This window comes from Pleurodeles waltl, chromosome 6 (genome assembly GCF_031143425.1).
Source record: "Pleurodeles waltl isolate 20211129_DDA chromosome 6, aPleWal1.hap1.20221129, whole genome shotgun sequence".
In the NCBI taxonomy this organism is placed as follows: Eukaryota; Metazoa; Chordata; class Amphibia; order Caudata; family Salamandridae; genus Pleurodeles; species Pleurodeles waltl.
The window spans coordinates 572,271,877-572,289,644 of record NC_090445.1 but is presented as its reverse complement, the minus strand read 5'-3'; the positions used below and the strand labels follow the sequence as shown (position 1 = coordinate 572,289,644).

The window sequence follows — 17,768 nt, the reverse complement described above, 5'->3', positions numbered from 1 at the left end:
GCTAGATCTATTGGTTTTCCAGATGTTTAGTTTAGCTTGTATTCCACATCAAGCTTCTTCTCTCCAGTTCTGCCAACATTTTAAATGTACCTATGTTCCGCAGATCTAGACTGCGCCGGTGGATTTTCCCAGTCAATACGTTTCATTACTTTCCACATGACTTTCCTCAAACGTCTGAATACTCACCTTATTGTACAATAATCTGCCTTTTATTAGTTCCGCGGCATGTCACCTTTTCTTGGGTAAGTGCTCCGCTTTAGAACTTGTTTGTAAACTGTGTCGTGTGCCTCTTAAATCCACCACAGACGTGATCCTCTGCCGAGCGTCCCTGGGTCTGAAGGGGAGGGACCGAAGCCTCGGTGAAATGTGAGCCCTGCCTCGAAGGAGGGCCAGGAGAGGAGGAGCTGGGACCCAACGCGCACACACCTGGGACAGGTAGAGAGGCGCCAGTCAGCAGCACTTCCTCTTGTCTGACTGGGAAAAAACCTGAAGCTTCAACCTAAACAAACAAGACATCGCGTGGGGACCTTCTTTCCGGGAAACCCAGCGGGGCTCCTGGAGCAAGGTGCTGGGATGAGCTTCACCAGACGGAGGGCTTTTTACCGGGAGGAGGTGAACAAGACTGTATGGGAGCTGCCCAAGCGGTATGCCTCTCTGTGCTCTGTGGGCAGCGGAGCCTACGGTTCTGTCTGGTGAGTGAGTGTTTGCTTTCTTTACCTGGGTTATATAAGCTAGCTCAGTGCAGCGGAGAGGAGCAGGGCAAACGTTGTGGGAAGTGATATCATATGAAGCTCCTCAGAACGCACGGGCCAAGTGGTTGATCTCTGGTGGATATGGGAGTCTTGGAAGTAATTCTTCTCAATATGTACTTTCATTGAGTTGGCAGCGCGCACGTACAGACGTTATGGTTTCTAGGCGTGAACTCTGCCATCCCGGTAGTCAGTAGTATATTGAGAGGTGTTCTATTTGTGTCGTGTCCAGGCAGGTACATGCAGGTGACGCACCAACACTTCCTGTTTCCAATCTGCACGTCTTCCTGTTGATGCAGGGAGCTCCAAGATCACATTTCACAACACTGGGGGAGAGATCGGCTTGGAGTTGCCCCTTCCTCAGAATAAACATATCAGCGTTTCTGGCAGAGCCAGGACATGATAAATAAACACCAGTTTGTGCGATTCTTTTAGTATTCCCTTTTTAACCTGGCAATCCAACCTTCTACTTGATAGTCCCACTCCAATCCCTTAAACTAGTAAGGTGCACACATGGCGCATCATACGATGTGAGGCATCGCCAAACCCTTCGAACTCTCATGTATAGGCTTCTACATATGTAAGAGCAAAACAACAAGCCTCACAATACAGAATATATTTCCTGGGCGGCAGCAGGTGTTACTTATATGTGATATATATATATTAACCCATCCCTGTCCCACAGCTATGAAATAACATTCCTTTCTAGATTACTCTCTGTTCGGATCCAGCAGGCATATGTGTTCACCATTTACGAATAAATCTCCAATATTGGGCTTTCGATTTACTTCAGCCTAATTTAGATTAGTTTTCAAATACTTTTTGCCATACCCCCACGCCAGATAAATAGCTGAATCCCGCATCAGCGTGGGCATAAGGAAAAAGTAAGACAGCATAACGTGTATTTGTTAAGCAGAAGGGTATCTTAGCGATGACATATGATTACTTGTAATTTGCACCACTTACTAAGGTTTATAGAGCGTTCATTAGTTTGAGGTTGGTGGTGCTGTCATGGCCCATGGGACAGGACGCCACTGATCTTTGAAGCAAATTAACTCTTACCAGTTTGTTTCACCAAAAGCCAGGGACTCTAACTCAACCAAGGAGATGCTTTGTAATTTTCTAGCTATATTGTGCAGGGCCTCGACTCCCTCTACTGTAGTGAGCGATTGTCGGTGAGTAGCATCCTTTTGCAACGGCAAGAGTTGACATGTTCCTGTTGGAGGACCCCAGTAGCATTGTTTGATCTTCAGTCCATCTTCAGCTCTAATCAGTCAGTAAAGGAACCATTAGGAACCAAAAACCTGCAAACCAGGATCCTGCCTGAAAGGGCACTGTGGTGTGCTGCCTGCACTCAAGCCCATCCTTTTCGTTCATTTAGAAAGAACATAGCATGGGGTGCAGCAGTATCAATCGAAGCAATGAAAATCTGAATAAAATATCCCAAGATAGACAATCGAATCTCTCGATGGAATTTAATATAAAATGCACCCTCCACAAAATTCAGTATTCAATCACCCAACAGTAATCATGAACTACCCCCAACAAGATAATGGGTCCTTCATTGTCCCAGATAATTTTTTCAGCACTTCACATTGTAATTCTTCTCAGTAATACATGGTGCCACCTTCCGTGGTCATGCAGCTCCCCATCAGAGATTTGGCGCAAGTGCCAGAACAGTATTTCCCGTTAATTCCATAAAATGTTGTCCTACTATTTGGTGTGGCAATCAATTCCGCAGCATATTTGCAAGCCACAAATTATTTCTGTACACACCATAACCCTTTGCCATGAATGCCACTAGATATTGCATCAGTGCTACAGTATTGTTATGACGGTATTCTTCTGCACGTACAAGATTCTTCCATAATTGTCATTTACAAGAATGCTAAGGCTATTTTCACCAACGTGTAATGTATGTTCATGGCAATAGTATCTTGTGCGTGACTCATGAATAGAAAGGATGTTTGTATGTCAAAATTATTACCACGTTATCTCCAAGCCAAACAATTTTGTCTTGAATTCCACGGGATATTCCTATGCTGTGCAGCGTTTGGATACAGCTTATTCTGAAAACTGCGCAATGGTACTGCATCCGCTGGGTATTCAAATGCGAGTTGCTCCATAAATCTACAGAATACTGGCATGTCACAGAACTGTCTGATCAAAGTTTGGGATGCTGTCGAACCACACAATGTCACGAACACAGAATATTTCTGTGTCACACATTATCACAGACGCGCAAGATGTTGCGTAACCACAGAGCCTTGGTATGAAGCCAATAAACTATACTATATTTGCCTACCATCCGCTTATTGACAGTAATATGTAGGATATTGTCATGTCATGCAATTTTTTTTTATTGCCGGTGGGTTTCCACCCTTCAGAGCTGGTATGGACATTCAGTCATTTTCTAGTGGGCTGCAAACCAGGGAGCTGATTTTTAGGGCTGACAGCCATCATACAGCCCTCGAAGCACATATGCCCCCCTCTGAGGTTTTAAGTCCCTGGTGCTGTGTTCTGTGGCAGCTTGCTCTTCACTTTCTCATTCTGGCAGCTCCAATATGCTCTTTTTGTCTTTTGGTGCTAGACTCTTGGGGAGTAAAGACACCCCGCCAGCTGGTGACCCTTTTAAAACGACTGGCTCCTTTACTTAAACCCAGTTGGAAGACGGTCTACTGGTTTTATCCTGGTAGAGTCCCGAGTCCCCTCACATAGTATTTAAGTGTGTGATAGTTTTGGGGTACCTCAGAAGCAGGGTACCTATGGCTGCCCCTTCCTACCCCTAACTGTGGGAAGCCCATAAGTTTGTAGCATGCTCCATAGAGTTTAGAGGTAGGCAATGCTTATGCCTCCCCTTCTCCTTGCATGTGCCTATTGTGCTCCTTTGCTTCGCCCCTCCCTATAGTATTCTTTGTAACGAAAAGTGAAACTAACTGGTTTTGAATTCAGATCCTGTGAAGAGGAGTAGGAAAGGTCGTGTGTGCTTAATGGACTTGGATCAATCAAGGTCCAGCAGGTCAGCCTGTAGCCTGACGAGAGCCTGAACAATGAGATGGCCAATGGCAAGGCCAAGGACTGCACTTCTTATACACCAGCTTGGGCTACCAGTGCTTGATATTAGCTGACCCTTTGGTTTATTTAGTGCTCACTTTTTAGTTCAGGGAACTGTTCATATTTGTGTAGAGAAACAGTAGGACCGTAGGCAAAAAAATTGACTACCTTCCTTTGAGCAGAAAGTACTGTATGCCAAGGAAAAGACTTTCCTGCTGCTCGATCTGACGTAGAAGAGAAGGTTGGCAGCCATGTGAATACAAAACATGGCTTGTTTAGCCTGATCTAAGATTATCGGCTGCAAGCATCCAATGTCAGCCTGACAGTCTTGTGCCTCAACCCCATCGCTGTCCAGCACAGCCACGCAAGCCACCATGACTCACAGTGTTGCTTACAGCCCTCATTTTCAAACACACCAATGTTGGTGGGACACCCCTTTCTTACACTTCATCTTCAAGTACGCTAGTGTCCGTTACATTGGCTTGCACTCTTAACACTGCTATGCCACTATCCAAATGATGCCCATGTGCCTACTGCTCTGCTTTGCTGAATGCACATTTTGTGAGGATAGGCCTCTTTTTGACATGTTTATCCCCCGCTTTTTGCCTGATGTATGATGCAGCCTAGAAATTGTAGTGCCCAGGGCCCCTGCTATTTGGGTTCCCTGGGCCAGTGCTCTTTCCCTAACACTGTTGTGATGTCTTTGCACAATTGGAGACACTTTTAGCTGCCACTATAAGTCCCTAGTAAATGGCACTTAGATGCCCAGGTCAGGAGATGCTAAGGGTAGGCCCCTGAAGGCAGCAGCACTGATTGTGCCACCCTCTAGTGCCATGCAAACAAGTACACCCAGCACTACCATTGCAGGCTGAGTGCCCTGATGCAAACCTAAAAAGTAAACCTGACATGGCACACTGCCTGTGTGCCCTGCCAACTACACACTGCATACAATATGGGTAAGGCACCCCCCCATAAGGCCTTCTGGCCCGAAGGCAGGGTGCACCATACTGTATGTGAGAGCGTAGCTGCATGAGCAATATGCCTCCACTATGTCCTTAAAAAACCTTGGACATAGTGAGTGGACAGAATAGCCATTTTAATAAATGTACTTGACACTGGTCAACACAAGGTTTGCAGCTACATAATGGCCATTCTGAAACGTGGGTTGTTTGGTATCAAACAACTCAGAATGATAAATCTAAACTGGTGCAGTATTGGACCTTAGAGGTGCCCCTTACACGTTAACTACCTTGGCATGGTCGCTGACTGGTTCTACACAGCCTGCCACCACCAGACAGCCAATCTACAACCTTGGGGTGAGAGATTCTTCTCTCTGGGTTTCAGAAAAAGCCTTTCCTGGGTTGAGGTGCTAACACCCCTTCCTCAGGAATGTGCACTGCCCTGGTGGTGAGCTTCAAAGGGCTTACCGCCTTAGAAATTTGACCCCCGGATCTGCTGCTAGCAGCTGATGGCCGTCCTGTTGCAAACCCCCACTTTTAGCGGGAGCAACAGCAGGAAAATACATAAAGGGTAGGAGGAGTGGCCCCACCTGGCATGCACCAACCCTAAGGTGTTGCCTGCGAGGTGGACACTCCATTTCATTTTCCTCCATCTTAGATGGAAGGAAAATAGCCAATCAGGTGTAGGAAGTGGTCACTTATTGGGTGTAGCCACCCTAAGGTAGATGGCCCATTGGTCACTACCGTGTTCTTCTAAAATGGCCACTAAATGCAGAATTTAGTGGGTATCCCTAAACCAGAAAATCAAATTTGACGGGCAGAAGAAGACCAGCAAAAAGAAGATCCGAAGCACGAAAACTGTGGATCTTGCTGCATCAAAGAAAAGACAGCAAACCCTGCCTGCTGTGTCCATGACCCGACAATCTCCGCTGAGGGGCAACTCTACAAAAATCCCATAGGACCTCCAGGCTTCACCAATTGCCAGAGAACTCCCTCCAAAGTGGAGGTACCACTCTACAACCCAAAGACACCAACAAGCCAATGATGGTCACTTCACTGACCAGCCACTAACTCCAGAACAGGATGCTGCAGCCAGACCAAACCACAATCCGACAACTGAGAGGAGAAAACCCTGCCAGTGGGCCAGGTTTGGTGGCACCTTGACCTCCAGCAGCCAAACCATGCCAATACCAGGGGTACTGGCCAGCCCACGTTGGACATCAAGAAAAACAGCCCGCCCGGGGCTGCAAAAGGACTAGGAGGAAGTCCCAGTCGAGGAACTTCAGAAGCAACCCAGACCTCCTGCCAGAGTGCCTCCGTTGTCCTGTAAACGCCCCTTGAACCAACTTACGTCCTGCTCCTGAGGGTATCCTTGCACACAGCTCCTCGCACACCGATTCGCTCTACACCCGGCCACCCTGTGCCTTGCCCTGAAGAACCGACTGTGCTCTAAGGGTCCCCAACCACTTGCAACCTCGACACTCCAAGGGGACCCCCAGGATTCACTGTTAAACTAACCTGTGCAGTGCTTTTCCAAGTGGTCCCTCGCAGTGGCCCTGCATTAGCTCCAGAGATCTGCTCCTGCCAGAACCAGGAGTTGCCTGAACTTCTCCAGCTGTTACAGTGTTCCCACAGATGACCTGGACCAACCTGGAAAGGAAGAACTGGTAAACCAACTGTTTGATTTTTATATATAGGTGATCCTCCATTTATTCCTATGGTGCGTAATTACACACAACAGACTATTTTTTTCATTAAACTTCACAAATTCTTATCTCCAAAAGTACTTACCCAATTCTGGTGATCTTGGTTGTAAAATGTAAATAAAAATCTAAAGTATTTTTATAAATTGGTCTCAAGTTATTCCTTTGATTGTGTGGGTTGCAATATTGATACTGTGAGTATAACAAATGCATTGCACTTCCCCAGGATTGGCCTAACTGCTCGAGTAAGCTATCATAAAAATTAGAGCATCAGGTGGTTTCATTTTCACCCCTGTAAACCAACGTGTGGTTGCCTGGACTCCCTGCACAGTGTACCGAGCTTTGCACATTACATAGAGAACCAGCCTTCTACCTTGGGGTGCACCCTGAACACTGATATGCCACTAACCATATGATTCCCATGTGCCCATAGCTCTGCATTGCTGAGTGCACCTTAATCTTCTTTAAGATACTTTGATGATTGAGTGAAGCCTGAATGCTGAACCTCCGACATGCATTGTTGTCTGTGGGTACACCAACTTCATAGGAAGAGTTGATGTCTGTGGTTAGCTGTGTACAGTTCAGGGAACAGAAGTGCAAGGTTCTTACGATGCATGTTTTAAGATCTCTTCTGTGATGCCTGCACTGCCTGGGTGCAGTTTCCACCAAAAAAGGCAGCAGGACATAGCTCCCAACTGCAATACCGGACTCTGGGAATGAGGGGAGGCATTTACTCTGGCTCCTTATAGTAGCAGGGTCAAGACAGGTGGTCTCATTAGGTGCAGGAGCTCAAAACTGGTGACATGTCACCAAACCAAGATGCAGTGATATAGTCACAATGCTTAAAAAGCCAAAATAACTTTGCAGTTCTCCCCTAGGAGTCAGGAGTCTGGACCAGACAATAAACATAGAAAGTCTTCCCAGGTTAACCATTTAGGTTTGTTAAATATACTACAACAGTGGTTTTTATTAGTGAAAATATTTTCCAACTCAAAACTATATTACCAATATATATGATGCAGAAAGTAAGTCCTTAAAATCAATTGCAAAAATATTCAGATGCATTTTATTTAAATCAATTCTTCATTCTCTAGTCACAGATAAAAACTCACTTACATTTGAATCGACATGGGGCCAAAATCTATCATATATACATAGTAACTAACAAAACAACACTATCCACAGACATGGATGCAATAACGAAGTGCATCACAAGCAGATGTATGTGAACTTCCTGCTCTCTGAGGACACGCGACTCTAATCAAAAGTCCTTGTAATACAGCTATCATTAACAGCAGACATACATGCAATAACAAAGTACACAACAAGATGTATGTGAACTTCCTGCTGTCTGAATTATATATGCTACTTTAATCAAAGGTCCTTTTAATACAGCTTTCATTAACAGCAGAGCGCACATTGACTTTTCGGTCTTCCAGCTCTAGGTGTACTCAAGACCCTACTCAGGGCAATTTACCATTTCTGATGATTATCTTTTCTGACACTATGGTAAACAAGATTAACTTAAACATCACAGTGTTTCTTCAGTTTCAACCGAAACTAAGATTCTGCAGAAATGACGTACAATCACTAGTCATGAATTATACATGTAATTTTGTCCTTTTGCATACAATTATAGTTGTTCCCACTCATAGTAGGTGCGGATAACTGTCAAACGTTTTTCCTTATATCAAACAATAATCAACTTTAGTCATGGATGGCAAACATTTAATGTGTGGGTTAAGTCTCTCTTTACATTAACCGAAAGTGAAACCTATTTCATAACTGTTTCCACCACATACACACTGTAACTGCCAGAAATTAAGCATAATATTGTAATTTCCCTAGATGAATATACCCGATATTCAGAGTTTAGGGATAATAATGTAATTCCTCAAAAGTAATATAGTTGTCAATCCCAGTCGTCCACATGTTTAAAACAATGTACTGAATAATAATGTGTGTTAGGAACCTGGGTGAAAAATGGGGGAAAACACCAAGTTCAGAATGCTTCCAACAGCACCCTAAGACCATCTCAGAACCACTGCTTTGATATGAGAGAGAGATAGAGAAAGAAAGAAAGAAACCCTTTGAGGCTTTGTAAATTAGAAAACACTGAAATATCACACCTCTGGTGTTTATAACTTACCTTTCGCTCAGCAAGGGCATACTGTGACTAGGCCCAATCCTGAAAGGAATCAGGGCTGGAGCCAAATGGCCAAGGATAGGATCTGGGACTTCCAAAATGGAGGTAGGCAGCGTGGTTTCATAGGTTACTGCAGGATTTCTCTCAAATACTATGGAGGTGCTGCTGATACAGAGAGCAGTAGTATACTTCTGGATTCAGAGTATACAGAGGTAAGGGAGCAATAAAACCTAGCAGGCACAAAAGGATAAGCAGAAAACAGATGCTTAAGACCAAGTGTCTCACAGGACAAGCAGAGATGAGGAACAGAAAAGGGTAAAAATAGCAAACAGTGATGGATCTCAAATTCCAACTGATGGAAACAAAGTAAGTCACAATAAGTGGGAAATGTTGCCAGGCACTGACCCAGTACTTGCACTTTATACACTGAACCATAAGGCCCTAGAAGTCCTGCCCACAATATGGAAAAGGGAACTAGTCTATCTTCTATGATCCTGTCCTCCATACTCTACCATCCTGAACTCTTTGGAACTTAAAGGAGGGCCTAACCCCTGAAGACCTGGGCAAATGTTCTGTGCTAGCCTGCTATTTCCTGAGAGTCAAAACAATAAAGGGTAATCAAGAACAGTAATGTATGAACGCTCCAAGCGCATGGTTACGTAGACAAGCAACTCTACATCAGAATATGCACAGTGCACATCCACATTGCTACCTGAAGTAGTGGACCTGCACAGAGATCATATTAGAAACCTCTTCTACACTTAAACTCCTAATGCTAAAGTGCAATCAAATGAGAAAAATTCTACCAATATTTAATGCAGCCTCCATTTTAGTGTGACCAAGTCAGTAAAACATCTAGATCTCAGTGCAGCGTTTGCAGTCAAATCAAAATTCAACTTGAACACAAAAAGTGGCATTGTAAGTGATACTCGGATAATTTAAGAGGAACTAAGAAGACCATAACCAAAATATGGCTATGGTAAAGGAGTAACAGTTATCCACTTTGTACCTCACACATCAATTGAAAAGCAGTTCAGGAATGTGCACGCTAACCCCAGAAGTTACAGCTATATGGTCACTCTGACCATCATGAATCCTCATCATTACAGACATCTATAGATCTTATGTTCCATGAAAGGCACAAACGTCTCAATATACACATATCAAGACGTTTTCTTCTAAAAACAGATAGAGAATGCCACTCAACTGCCACATTCAAACCACCTTTGACAGTGTTCACTTCTGAAATCCACTGATTCTTCATCAGATTTTCCACATTGGATCCTCTCATCGAGTTTTCCACTACATCAATTACCAACAATTGTATATCACTGTCCTGGTGGATGTTTGAGATATGGAGCCTGATATAGAGGGGGTTACTCCGTTACAAACGTGATTGGTATCCTGTCCCCCATATTGTGATCCCATAATAGCCTAAGGAGATTGTAATATGGCAGATGATATATCCAGACACAGTGCAACAAAGGATATGTTCCTACTGATCATTAGATGATGATGATTGATAGCAGACAGTTATCCTTAACTTTACAGAGGATGCAACACTGGAAGGGGAACTGGAGGAGCAGAATGGGTGACAAGCAAGGTGAATTCTAGACAGCACTACTACCACTAGTACCTATGGAATATTCTACAAACTTAGTGGCTTCACACAACCAGGAGGACATCAACATATCTACCCCACCAGGAGCTTTATGCTAAACTAATTGATCCTTACGGTGAAATTAATAAAATGCCCCAGATCTGCCCAGAAAGCTATTTTAAAAGTTACATTTGTCAGATGATACCAAGACTGACTATCCCTGATGGTGACACGTAAGCAGACGTTACAAAATTAAATGTAAAAATGCAAAGTAAGATAGCAACTTCAAAAGTAGATGCAGATTCGTGTTAGACCAGTATCTAACAACAAGAATCAAAATAAACAAGTGGGTGAGTTATTCAATGTATAGGTTAAGCTGCATCATATTTTGACTGGCAGAAGAAGGAGTTTACAAGAATATTGCAATGCCAGTATTCCATACTCCTGAGTCCTCTGAGTTAGTTTCTAATGTTGTTACTTGCCTACGGCTATTAACCTTGCCCATAAACTAATATCGGACACATTGTAAAAAAAATCCCAAAGCAATCAAAAATTGTCATCTATGTGCCCCCTCGCCAGAAACTGCCATCCATGTGCTATGTTGCTTACCCGCATTGCATGCTCAGAAATGGATTTATCTCAGATCTGTTTTTTTTACACAATGGAATAAGACCCTGCAATGAGGTCATGACATTTATTTACTCAGCAGTGGCTGCAAAAGACCTGGCCCAGATTAGCAGATTTATGGTCATGGCTGGACGGTATGACACTACCGTGCCAGTTTAAATTCACTGAAGGGTGGTATGCCTTCCCATGTATGTCAGATTTATTCCCTTATTTCCTTTCTGACCCGTTGTACAACTAGGCGTATATTTGAGGGGGCTTATGCCCGCAGGATTTTGCTTGCAGTATTGCCATGTATGTCAGTTTTTAACGTCCTATTGCCTTTTGACCTCAGGTACCAGTAGCAAGATATTGCTTGCAGTATTGTACTCTCAGCGCATGCATGATCTTAACCCCTTCGCTGCCAGGCCTTTTCCCCCTCCTGTGCCAGGCCTTTTTTTGCCTATTTGGGGCAGTTCGCGCTTAGGCCCGCATAACTTTTTGTCCACATAAGCTAACCAAGCCAAATTTGCGTCCTTTTTTTCCAACATCCTAGGGATTCTGGAGGTACCCAGACTTTGTGGGTTCCCCTGAAAGAGGCCAAGAAATTGGCCAAAATACAGGGAAAATTTTGTTTTTTTAAAAAAAAATTGAAAAAGTGGCTGCAGAAGAAGGCTTGTGGTTTTTCCCCTGAAAATGGCATCAACAAAGGGTTTGCGGTGCTAAACTCAGCAGCTTCCCAGCTTTCAGGAACAGGCAGACTTGAATCAGACAACCCAATTTTTCAACACAATTTTGGCATTTTTCTGGGACATACCCCATTTTTGCAATTTTTTTGTGCTTTCAGCCTCCTTCCAGTCAGTGACAGAAATGGGCATGAAACCAATGCTGGATCCCAGAAACCTAAACATTTCTGAAACGTAGACAAAATTCTGAATTCAGCAAGGGGTCATTTGTGTAGATCCTACAAGGGTTTCCTACAGAAAATAACAACTGAAAAAGAAAAATATTGAAATTGAGGTGAAAAAAACATAAATGTTTCTCTACGTTTTACTCTGTAACTTTTCCCTGCAATGTCAGATTATCGAAAGCAATATACCGTTACGTCTGCTGGACTCCTCTGGTTGCGGGGATATATAGGGCTTGTATGTTCATCAAGAACCCGAGGAACCCAGAGCCAATAAATGAGCTGCACCCTGACGTGCGTTTTCATTCTATACCGGGTATACAGCAATTCATTTGCTGAAATATAAAGAGTAAAAAATTGCTATCAAGAAAACCTTTTGTATTTCCAAAAAGGGCACAAGATAAGGTGTTGAGGAGCAGTGGTTATTTGCACATCTCTGAATTCCGGGGTGACCATACTAGCATGTGAATTACAGGGCTTTTCTCAAATAGATGTCTTTTTTACACACTCTCCTATATTTGGAAGGAAAAAATGTAGAGAAAGACAAGGGGCAATAACACTTGTTTTGCTAATCTATGTTCCCCCAAGTCTCCCGATAAAAATGATACCTCACTTGTGTGGGTAGGCCTAGCGCCCGCGACAGGAAATGCCCCAAAGCGCAACGTGGACACATCCTAATTTTTGGAAGAAAACAGAGGTGTTTTTTGCGAAGTGCCTACCTGTAGATTTTGGCCTCTAGCTCAGCCGGCACCTAGGGAAACCTACCAAACCTGTGCATTTCTGAAAACTAGAGACCTAGGGGAATCCAAGGAGGGGTGACTTGCGGGGCTCGGACCAGGTTCTGTTACCCCGAATCCTTTGCAAACCTCAAAATTTGGCTAAAAAAACACATGTTCCTCACATTTCTGTGGCAGAAAGTTCTGGAATCTGAGAGGAGGCAAAAATTTCCTTTCACCCAGCGTTCCCCCAAGTCTCCCGATAAAAATGATACCTCACTTGCGTGGGTAGGCCTAGCGCCGGCGACAGGAAACACCCCAAAGCGCAACGTGGACACATCCAAATTTTTGGAAGACAACAGAGGTGCTTTTTGCGAAGTGCCTACCTGTAGATTTTGGCCTCTAGCTCAGCCGGCACCTAGGGAAACCTACCAAACCTGTGCATTTCTGAAAACTAGAGACCTAGGGGAATCCAAGGAGGGGTGACTTGCGGGGCTCGGACCAGGTTCTGTTACCCAGAATCCTTTGCAAACCTCAAAATTTGGCTAAAAAAACACATGTTCCTCACATTTCTGTGCCCGAAAGTTCTGGAATCTGAGAGGAGCCACAAATTTCCTTCCACCCAGCGTTCCCCCAAGTCTCCCGATAAAAATGATACCTCACTTGTGTGGGTAGGCCTAGTGCCGGGGACAGGAAACACCCCAAAGCGCAACGTGGACACATCCTAAATTTTGGAAAAAAACAGAAGTGTTTTTTGCGAAGTGCCTACCCGTAGATTTTGGCCTCTAGCTCAGCCGGCACCTAGGGAAACCTACCAAACCTGTGCCTTTCTGAAAACTAGAGACCTAGGGGAATCCAAGGAGGGGTGACTTGCGGGGCTCGGACCAGGTTCTGTTACCCAGAATCCTTTGCAAACCTCAAAATTTGGCTAAAAAAACACATGTTCCTCACATTTCGGTGACAGAAAGTTCTGGAATCTAAGAGGAGCCACAAATTTCCTTCCACCCAGCGTTCCCCCAAGTCTCCCGATAAAAATGATACCTCACTTGTGTGGGTAGGCATAGCGCCCGCGACAGGAAATGGCCCAAAACACAACCTGGACACATCACATTTTTTCATAGAAAACAGGGCCTACCTGTGGATTTTGGCCTCTAGCTCAGCCGGCACCTGGGGAAACCTAGCAAACCAGCGCATTTTTGAAAACTAGAAACCCAGGGGAATCCAAGATGGGGTGAATTGTGGGGCTCTGACCAGGTTCTGTTACCCAGAATCCTTTGCAAACCTCAAAATTTGGCTAAAAAACATGTTTTCCTCACATTTCAGTGACAGAAAGTTCTGGAATCTGAGAGGAGCCACAAATTTCCTTCCACCTAGCGTTCCCCCAAGTCTCCCGATAAAAATGATACCTCACTGGTGTGGGTAGGCCTAGCGCCCGCGACAGGAAATGGCCCAAAACACAACGTGGACACATCACATTTTTTCATAGAAAACAGTGCCTACCTGTGGATTTTGGCCTCTAGCTCAGCCGGGCCAAGGGGGGGCAGAAATGACCTAAAATAAATTTGTCCCCCAACCCCCCTGCCCCCCGGGCCTATGGGGTCGCCCCCCTTGCGTGACAATGGTGCCAAAAAAAAAATCCCCGGTGCCTAGTGGTTTCTTCCCCCCTTGGGGGCAGATTGACCTACAATCGGCCAATCTGCCCCCAAGGGGGGCAGAAATGGTCTAAATACAATTTGCAATTTACCCTTGCCTAATGCGTCGCTCCCCATCTCTAAAAAAACAAACAAACAAAAAAAAAAAACACACAAATTTTTTTTTGCCCAGGCGCCTAGAGGTTTCTGCCCCCCCTGTGGGCAGATCGGCCTAATACCAATAGGCCGATCTGCCCCCAGGGGGGGCAGAAATGGCCTAAAATAAATTTGCCCCCCTCACCCCCCCCTCCCTGGTGTCTAGTGTGGTTTCAAAAGCCGGATTGCAAGCAATCCGGCTTTTGAAACCCTCGGAGAGACTACAAAGGGAAGGAAATACATTTCCTTCCCTTTGAAGCCCCTCCGGGCCTCCCCCACGTGATCGAAAGAGAAATGCTGAGCATTTCTCTTTCGATCGCGCTGGAAGCTCTGCTTCCAGCGCGATGAGGGAGGTTGTGTGATTGTCAGCGCGCGCTCGCGCGCTGACGTCACAGGGGGGGTGGGGGGGGGGTCGGGGGTTGAAGGGGAAGGGATTCCCCTGTCAGCCCTGACCTAGGGGGGTGGGGGGGCGGCCCTCGGGAGGAGCTCTAGCGCTTCTCCCGAGGGCAGCATTCAGGACGTAATGGTTACGTCCATGGCACCACACGGGCGCTGCCATGGACGTAACCATTACGTCCGTGGCGGGGAAGGGGTTAAATAGTATTGTTACACTCTGCACTGTAGGATATTGTTCAGTCATCATGATCTCTTTGACACCTGCTTCCTATTTTACTTGACGGCACTCTTATCACGTCCCTGCTCTTAATTAAAGACTCTGGTTTTAACAGCTGGTCTTGTAATCGTTGAGGGTGCAACCTATCTTAACCTAGGGGTCTCTTGCACTTTAAATTGCGCCTTTCGTTAACTTACCTGGACATCATTACTACGTAATGCCTGCTGTTACTCTTTTAATCACTGTCGTGTATTTTGTGTTTTTCTTTGCTCTTTTTTCTCTGTTGAGCTCTCTCATGTGCTAATGTTATAGCTTTTATTCTGCATATTCTGAATTTGTATGGTGCTACTTTTTACTTGTATATATTTTGAGCTTTTGTTATGGTTTTAAGTAACTACATAATAAACTATTCATTCATTGTTACTTGCCTAAGGGGAAGTATTGCAGGCCTGAATAATTTTTTTATTGATTCTGAGTTTATAACAATGCTGGCCTTTCGATGCATTTTATTATTTCTAGGAACCTGGATGATCGAGCTACTTCAGTTAAGCAACGTTTACTTTGATGTGAAGGTGAAGAAAGGGGAAAGATGTAGACCTAAGTTCTGAAGGAATAACCATTTGCCCTAGAACCTGTACCTAGAAATATCCTTGAATAAACATACTGCAGATGATTTCATGCTGGTTAAAGTAAACCGTTCTCTTCTCTGTTATTATTCTGATATACACTTATGTACATCAGACTTTATAGACTAGAGAAAACAACTTTGACACAACTGCTATTTGAGCAACTTGCAGAAAATTATCCTGATGACATATTATTAGATTCTGGTGATTTCATGTGAAATCTACACCTGAAGATTTCAGGGATCTTAGAATTTTACCAGTATTCACGTGAACATTTGTTTCCATTTTGATAGTTGGAGTCCTTGAAGTATTCCTCAAGCAGTCTTTTTTTCATTTTTGAAGGCTGTGGCTCTTGGTTCGAAAAACATCTCTTTGTTGTGTTGTGTTTCTGTCATCCATTGTCTATGGCAGAGTATTGCTTGCACAATCGAAAGAGGGCACAAAGTAAATCTCATTTATGTTGGAGGTTACAGATTGTGACTTTCAAGGAGGATTTAGAAAGGGTGCTTCAATAGGGTGTCGCCTCAGTGAAGAATCCTTCTTGACACAGGATGGAATCTACCTTGATTAATGACAGGGACGGACAGCTCTGGTTTGCAGGTAATGGACACGAAAAAGATCCTTTCACTTGGATCTTTTGGTGCCATTTAACATGGTGGATTCTTGGAGTCCAGACTTCAAGAACCATACAATGTCAGGGGTTGCTGGGTGATTTAGCTCCTTTATTTCGAACGGGAATACAAACGCTGCTGAATTAGTGCCTTATGGTGTACCGCAATCTTGTCTTGGTGCTTTCTTTAGTGCTATTGTAAACCACTAGAAAAATGGTCAGTGATGTATAGATGTGGGGAAAGAAAACATTCTGCCACTGTACAGTACCCCATTACCAAAGGCTAGGTAGAGGGTGGGAGCACTGTGACTGAAGTTATGGTGAGAAGAGCGCATCATTGGTGAGTCAACTCCGCTGGAAGAATCCATTTTAATGTGAGTATGCCCCATGTAAAAGTGTAGACAGGAGAAGACCAACACCACACAAGATAAGATCATCCATCGCCTGGTCATAATCTTGGTGGGGTCCGTGGGAAGCACTGGTGGGCCTGTAGGAGAAGTGGCTGGATGTGAGAGTGCTCTGGTGGTCGTTTAATAACCATAGTGCATTACTTAGACTAGACAATTCAACTCAGGAAGGACATTCATCCTCGGTGGAGGTACAGACCCAACAACATGTTAATACCCACTCAGATGAAGATGCAATCACATAATTACTTTTAGCCCTAGCATACAGTCCTGATGCTGACAACTGACACCTGAACAAAGACAACTATAACAGTGATGCTGATGAATCTGACTAGTGTATTATACTGTGTTCACAATGTCACTGCATTGTGCTATATTGGCAAGTGTGATTCAAATCCTTCATTACAGGCATGTCTTAACAAGTAAGATCTGGAGAGTTTACCTCCCTCTTACCTAGTGACCTGTGGGGTAACTTCTGGTTCGCTAATGTCACTCATACTCTTGAACATTTTTTGCAAACCTTTCCTGGACCAACATTTCTCCCAGAAACGCCTGTTCTACTTTTATGCAGATGGCATGCAATTAAACCTTTAAATCGAAGACTGGGATTCAAATCAGAGACATCTCAACTGACCTAAGATCAAATTAAACGTGGATAAGTTAAGACCCTCTAAAATTCAACAGTTGTAAGACATAAAACCTAGTACTAGTTCTTCCCCACCTCGTGATAAGAATTGACTTCATCTGCCCCTCACTTCTCCTTCAGTGAGATTTTGTGCATCAAAACAAGACTAAAGTCTAGGTACCCTGTGGGACACTGACCTAATCATCAACTCTTAAACTGACACAGTGGGTAAATCCTTATTCCATTTTGGAGAAGTGTAGGAAGTTGGCTCTGTATATACTGTTTCAAAGTAAGAAATAGTGTGCACAGAGTCCAAGGGTTCCCCTTAGAGGTAAGATAGTGGCAAAAGTAGATAATTCTAATGCTCTATTTTGTGGTAGTGTGGTCGAGCAGTAGGCTTATCAGAGGGTAGTGTTAAGCATTTGTTGTACACACACAAGCAATAAATGAGGAACACACACTCAGACTTATTCCAGGCCAATAGGTTTTTATATTGGAAAATATATTTTCTTAGTTTATTTTAAGTATCACAGGTTCAAGATTTACAGTTAATACTTTAAAATGTAAGGTACTTCACTCAGATACTTTAGGAACTTTGCATGAAAGCAATATCACATACAGTCTTTGTAAAAATGGCAATAAGCTATTTTCAAAGTGGACACT

General features: G+C 44.0%; 1 protein-coding gene across 1 annotated transcript in view; it reads left to right on the top strand.

The window, feature by feature from the left end:
- Positions 1–343: 343 nt before the first annotated feature.
- Positions 344–17,768, top strand: part of MAPK13 (mitogen-activated protein kinase 13) — a 136,548-nt gene continuing 119,123 nt past the window's right edge. The window contains exon 1 of the mRNA XM_069238757.1: positions 344–692. Coding sequence (XP_069094858.1) covers positions 574–692 — 119 coding nt within the window. The 5' untranslated portion in view covers positions 344–573. The remainder of the gene's footprint in view (positions 693–17,768) is intronic.